At 39.5% G+C, this 7,272-nt stretch overlaps 1 protein-coding gene across 1 annotated transcript; it reads left to right on the plus strand.

The window, feature by feature from the left end:
• Positions 1–4,223: 4,223 nt before the first annotated feature.
• On the plus strand, positions 4,224–6,980 carry LOC140009944 (uncharacterized). The gene has a single exon (XM_072056293.1). It carries the CDS (start codon positions 4,224–4,226, stop codon positions 6,978–6,980), a length of 2,757 nt encoding a protein of 918 aa, XP_071912394.1.
• The last annotated feature ends 292 nt before the right edge of the window (positions 6,981–7,272 follow it).

The following is a 7,272-nucleotide window of genomic DNA, read 5'->3' on the forward strand; positions in this document are numbered from 1 at the left end:
CTTTTTATATATATATCTGCTGGTTTTAATTTGCTAGTTCTGGTCCTTCTAGTTTGCAACAAGAAGAAAGTTTGTCTTTCTTGTTCGCAATAAATAGAAGAAGGCTTGTTTAATCCTGGGGAAACATTTCAATTTCATGAAATAGTTTCTTAGGACAGTGCTACGCACGACTCAAGCAGATAGTGTTAACATTGTTGTAGCCAATTATCCAACAAGAACGACAAGAATGGCAATTATGGACCCAAAAACAAAATGAATGTACTGAATAATGGACAGAAAACCAGACCTCAATTTGCAGCTTATCAGCAATCTTGTTCTGCACAAGGATCAAAACAGAAATGTAAGCATAGAGAAGAGAGAAGCGGGAAGCCTATAATTCCAACGTTTTAACGTTTAGAGAATATTCGAAAAAAGAAAATGCAGTTTTGTATCTCCATTTCAGAGATCCGTTTAAGAGGAAGAAACAGAAAGATATCCAAAGAATTGTAACTAAAGTGGTTAGAAAAGAAATGTAGTACCTGATGTTCAGGATAGACAATCAGTTTCAAATCTTCCCAATGCTTTAGCTTCTTAACAAAGGCCTTCAATGTCAAAAGCCACTCAACAGAGTGTGCTCTAAACACAAAGCTGAAGTGAACTTGGAGTTGATGCGAGGCACTGATTGGAAGAAAAGGCTCGTCACAATTAACGCATTCCAATAACTCCAAGTTTGGAGCATCAATTTGAGCAAATGACAAGTTGCTACAGTCTTTGAAGACCAATCTTTTGAGAGAGCGGCTCGAAATATTGAAATTCCCATCGCTCACGCAGTCATGCAATTCTAATGTCTCAATGAACAGAAGCTGAGATAATACCGTTGATAAGACATCAATGCATGCACTACAGTTTCCATTAAATATCACTTCCTTCAAGGCTGGACTACAAGTTGCCCAATCAATAGTTTCAGGCCAGCCACTTTGGGATGTTCCAAAATAGAATTTCTGTAGATTTGCCGCATCCATTTTGATAATGTCAACAATAGCACAGTTCACACACTCAAATACTCCAGTCGAGGAAAATTTGGGATAGAGAGATGCTCATCTATTTTGCAGAACCATATTTTCACATACTCAATCACAGGGCATCCACAGAGAAACCTTTCAAATAATGATCTGCCCGCGAAACAAGAGTCACGTAAAGAAAGCCTCTGTAGCTGGGGAAGTTTAATATCCAAATTACTCTCGAATGTACAATAACCTAAATAGGTTTGGTTTAATTTTTGTCAACATATATACTGTCCAGTTTGAATGTATGCTACTTAGATTTTAAATTGAAATTAAGATTAGCTATCATGCATCAACGCCTAATAGTGTCAATGTATAAAAAAATAGTTCAACAAATAGATACTAACGAAAAATGATTTAACATTTAATATGGAGAGAAGATTTCAAATAGGAAAAAAAATAGTGCTTTATGAATCAATCTTGTAAGCTGTAAATTAATATTGTGCAAGTATGTTATTTGATGCGTTCCGTCTAATATATCTTTCGGAGCTTAATAAAAAGTTACGTGATTACATCCTTTAGTTTATTTTAACTGCAAAAAGAAAAGAAAATTAAAAAAAATTAATTTTGCCCTTCATTTTGCGACAAACACCAATGCATCCGTTAATGCTTACACGAAAATAATCCGCTTCACCGAGGGCAAAGCTGGAATATTAGCAAATTTAAACCAACGACTTTCTTTCCCCCGCATTTTCTTAGGAGCGACAAAATAAATTATTAACGACTTTCTTTCCCGCATTTTCTTAGGAACGGCAAAATAAATCAGTAGTTTTTTTTTTCTCTACATTGAAGGATATTATCATTTTACTAGTCCCTCCATTTCTTATCTTCAATTCTTCTCCAATGAAACTCCCAAACTGACACAAGAACTTCTATTGGAGCATTTAGAGATTATATCATAATTATAAGAAAAAAGAAATTGGAGGAAAAAGTTTAAGAACATTGAAAGAGCAAAATTGGCTTTGATATCTAGTTGGAGAATGAATGAGGGGAAAGTGTTTATCAACATTGAAAGGTTTGAGGGTTTTGACGCAGGGGGTTGCTGGGTTGGGGGCTTTTCTTTTTGTTTTTTTTTTTGGGGGGGGGGGGTGGGTGGGTGGGAGGGAGGGAGGAACAATCATAAATCCAACTTGAACAGAAAAAACAGATGCAGAAATATAGAGAAAGAACACAAGAAACTATTTGTAACAATTGGAAACAGATTTATAGTAATTCTAACACATGCTAGTTTGCCAATTATGAAACTTGCTGTTTGTTGGATCAAAGGAATTTAAAGAAATAATCCAAGAATTTTGTGATCGAAATTATACAAATCTGTTGGAAATATCAATTCTAATGCTATAAACTCAAGATTGAATTCAACCATGCATCAAATTACATTGCATGTTGAAGTTTCTATGATCAGCTTCTCTCAAATGCTTCTATGATCAATTGTAGTGCAAGTTCACATTGGAATTGTTTATGAATTAATTTCTGTAATTAAAAACAATTTTTCCAATCCGAATTAAGATGATCAACATTTAGCTGCAAACTACGTTTTGACCTCAGATTGCATTTGTCCATGGATTAATTTCTGTAATAAGTACCAAAGTTTTCCAAATCCAAATGAAGAAGAGTACCTGAAAAACTGATGTGCTGGCCAGCGGAAGCGGTGGGTGGACCCAGAGAGGAGATGAGAATTGTGTGTCTGGTCTGATCAGGTGGGAAAAATTAGAGAAAGAGAGAATATGTAGTGAGAGAGAGAGCTTTAGAAATATACTTCAAAGTTTACAAATTACATTCTGAATTTGATTGATCACGACAACTTTTTTTTTTTTTCTCTTTGGCAAAAAATGTGAGATGAATGAAGAGCAGCAGAAATTGAAGAAGAATTGTCCTAACTTTTTCTTTGTGTTCAGAGTGCAGAAGGTTGATGGCTTTGGACTTTTCTTTCAGCAAGCAGTAATGCACAAACAACTTTGTTAAAGTCCTATCTAGAAACTTTAACGGTTAAGTACTGCAAATATTTTTTGAGTCCTGATTTCTAGTTATACACACCACATGTACTTCTTTGATTTCCCTAGCTGAATAGAGAAAATTTTCTTGCACCGTGACATCATATGAATTTTGTAATTACACCAATGTGATTTTGAATTTTTACCACAACATTGCCCTATGTCCAGCATTATCCACTTAATTTGCATGGGATTTTTTGTGAAATCAAAAATAGAAAAAAAAAATACCTCCAGTTATGATGATTGACAAATGCTACGATGTGAAGTGAAGCATGAAAGTATAATATCAACTTAACTGCCTTTTGGTTTCACATCTGACCACATAGATTTTCTATGGTTCTATGTATACTGTTTACGGCCGCAGACTTAAATGACGGGGTAAGTAACATTTTAACAAAAGATATAAATTGGAAGCGCTTTCCATCCGTTACGCACTTTGTTGGCCGGTTATGTAAATGATAGAGAACAATAGGGAGACGATGATGTAAAACACGAAACCACGTTGCGTAAATAGTGATTTACCGAAATTTATATCAGCAGCTTTTAACTTAATTTACAGTAAGATGAGTCATCAATCTAAAAAACCTACAAAGTTGCCACTCTTTTCCTCCAAAAGTAGGTTATTAGTGTGTCCTCCTCTGAAATCTGCCCTTGCGAATTCTGTTACATGAACTGCGAAGCCGCCTATATTTCTCATGAATCAAGATTCATCCCTATCAACCATGCAATGATGGAGCCAAGGGGGGCAGAGGGGGGCTGATGCACCAGAATTCTCATCTATTCTCATCTCTGCACTGACTTTATTTGTTTTGGTTGTTATTTTCACGTGAACAGTTGTAAGCATGCAGTTAGTACGTAGCTATAAAATTAGTGGGACAGCTGGATGGCATGATTCTTGCTCATATCAGTTGGGGTCATCGGCTAGTCAGTTAGTTAGAGGTAGCCGACCCAGTGAATCTATAAATAGGAAGCTACTCACGCAGGCTATCTCTGATCATTCATTCTGTAAAACCTGCTACTCATCATTTTGTCTACTTCGTCTCTAAATTCAATAAACCAGATTTACATTCCTTGGTCTACGAATTATTTCTCCACCACCTTTGTAATTCCTTGATCAAGGAACCTGGATCTCCACTGGCCTCCGCATCAGTGGTATCAGAGCAAGGTTTGCTAGCTCATATCATCAATGGCGGAGGGCACTAGGTCTCAGGATGTTAGGAAAATGGAAGAGCATGTTCGAGCAATGTTGCGGGAGCAGCAGGATCAATTTGAGAAGGAAATGGCTGCGCTACGGAATTTGGTGATAGAACTACACACACAAAAGACTCAGGCTGAAGTAAATGATTCAGCTCACACTTCAGACACTCACCTCAATAATGGAGGAGGTTACCAGATCCCATCGCGGTTATCACGGGTAGATTTTCCTAGATTCAATGGAGTAGATTTTAGAGGCTGGCTGTACAAGAGTGAACAATTTTTTGAGGTAGATGAAACTCCTAGTTATGTGAAGGTCAAGATCGCTGCCATGAATCTAGAGGGCAAGGCTCTCCAATGGCATCAAATCTTCATGAAATCCAGGTTGACACGTGAAGCACCGTCATGGGAGGAGTATGTGAAGGAGTTGTCTTCAAGGTTTGGGGACTCGTTGTATGATGATCCTATGGGAGAACTCAAGAGCCTCAAACAAACAGGTTCTGTACAAGAGTACCATGACCTGTTTGAGGAACTTCTCAACAGGGTGGACCTTCCTGAGGATTATGCTACGAGCTGTTTCATAAGTGGACTGAAGGCAGATATTCAGCTATCTGTCAGAATGTTTATGCCCAAAAATATATGCCATGCTAGGATTTTGGCCAGGATGGAAGAGGCTAAGGGGGTGACGCAGCAGAAGGGGAAGATGCCTCCCCGATTTTCAATGAGTTACCAAGACCATGCTAGCACTTCCCAAGGTCATGCTAGTATTCATGGAAATAAATGGAAGGCAGATCCCAGGCCTTTGCTGCCATCGCCTCAGGTACCTACTTTTCCTGCATTACCCAGCAATGAAAGACAGAAGGATGTGGTTCATAAAAGGCCCTTCAGGAGGCTCAGTAGAGCAGAAATGGACGAAAAAAGGGCAAGGGGACTTTGTTTCTGGTGCGATGACAGGTTTGTGGCGGGACATAGGTGTGGTAATAAGCAGTTCCACAGGTTGGAAGTATGGGATGAATTAGTGGAGGATGAAGGGAATGAGTCAGTTGAGGAGGACGATACACTAGATGAAGGTCAGCTAGCCCACATATCTCTCAATGCTATGACCAGCATGTCGGTACCAAACTTCAGAACCATGAGGGTCACGGGACACGTTGGAAAGCAAAATGTGAACATTTTTATAGACTGTGGCAGTTCACACAATTTCATTCATCCTAGGGTGGTGCAGAAATTAGGGGTCAAAACCGTGAAGGTTGAACCATTGGTGGTAGAAGTAGCAGATGGGAACAAATTAACCACCCAAGACCTCTGTCCTGGATTCACGTGGAAGATGCAAGGGCAGGAATTCAAGGCAGATCTATTGGTGTTGCCTGTGGGAGGATGTGAGCTGGTTCTCGGTATGCAATGGTTGACGACTCTTGGAGATGTAAAGTGGAATTTTCAGGAGCTCAGAATGGAGTTTATACGGCATGAGCACAAGGTGGTTCTGAGAGGGATGAAACAACAAGGGCTGCAGTTAGTGAAAAGGAAGAAGATGCAAAAGATCCTTCAGAAACCTGAACAAATTGTGACAGCACAACTTTGTCTAATTAAGGCGGTGCCAAACACTTCAGAACCTCCATCTCTGTATGCTATAGCTGCTGAACCCGGTGGAGATCAGGTTAGTAGTTCAGTAGAACGTGAACAACTATTGAATGACTATGATGACGTATTTCAAGAACCTAGTGGACTACCTCCAGAAAGATTGCATGATCACAAGATTCTTCTTAAAAATGGGACGGAACCTGTCAATGTGAGACCCTACAGGTATCCTACGTTTCAGAAAGGAGAAATTGAAAAACTAGTAGCTGAAATGTTAGCTTGTGGTATTATTAGACCTAGTTCAAGTCCTTTTTCCTCTCCTGTGGTGTTAGTAAAAAAAAAGGATGGATCGTGGAGGATGTGCGTTGACTACAGACAATTAAACAGTGCCACCGTAAAGAACAAGTTTCCTATTCCCTTAATAGAAGAACTCCTGGATGAGTTATTTGGAGCTAAGTTCTTTACTAAATTGGATTTGCGATCCGGTTATCACCAGATCAGGATGAAGGCTGAGGATGTTGAAAAAACAGCTTTCAGAACTCATGATGGACATTATGAGTTCTTGGTTATGCCCTTTGGGCTGACAAATGCTCCATCTACCTTTCAAAACCTCATGAATGACATCTTTCGACCATTTCTGAGGAAGTTCATTTTGGTTTTTTTTGATGACATCCTGATATACAGTTGTAAGTGGAAGGAGCATCTGCAGCATCTTGGAACTGTGTTTAAGTTGCTGAGAAGTAACTCTCTGAAGGTTAAAAGGAGTAAATGCACCTTTGCTCAACAACAAGTCGATTACTTGGGGCATGTTATTAATGCGGAAGGAGTTCAGGCAGACCCGAAAAAAATCTCAGCCATCATGACTTGGCCCATGCCTCAAACTGTTAAGGAGCTCCGGGGATTTTTGGGGATCACAGGGTACTACAGGAGATTTATACAAGATTATGGAAAAATTGCGAGGCCATTAACAGACTTGCTCAAAAAGAATCAGTTCCAGTGGCATGATGGTGCTACTAGAGCTTTCAAGGAGTTACAGGGGGCTATGAGTAATCCTCCTGTTTTGGCCTTACCAGATTTTACTCAGGGATTTATTGTGGAAACTGATGCATCTGGGAGTGGGATTGGAGCGGTACTGATGCAAGGAAGGAGACCCTTGGCTTTTTTCAGCTAGTCATTGGGTTCCAGGCACTTAGCTTTGTCTGTGTATGAAAGAGAAATGTTGGCTATAGTAACGGCAGTACTGAAATGGAGAGCCTACTTAGTAGGGAGGCACTTCACTATTAAAACAGATCACCAAAGTCTGAAATACTTGATAGAGCAGCGGGTGCACACTCCTTTGCAGCAGAAGTGGATAGCAAAACTAATGGGCTTTGATTATGAAATTCAGTATAAGAAGGGAAGGGACAATGTGGTTGCGGATGCTCTGTCCAGGAGGCCTCAGGAGGGCAGTGTGGTAGCTACTA

This window comes from Coffea arabica, chromosome 6e (genome assembly GCF_036785885.1).
Source record: "Coffea arabica cultivar ET-39 chromosome 6e, Coffea Arabica ET-39 HiFi, whole genome shotgun sequence".
Classification (NCBI taxonomy): domain Eukaryota; kingdom Viridiplantae; phylum Streptophyta; class Magnoliopsida; order Gentianales; family Rubiaceae; genus Coffea; species Coffea arabica.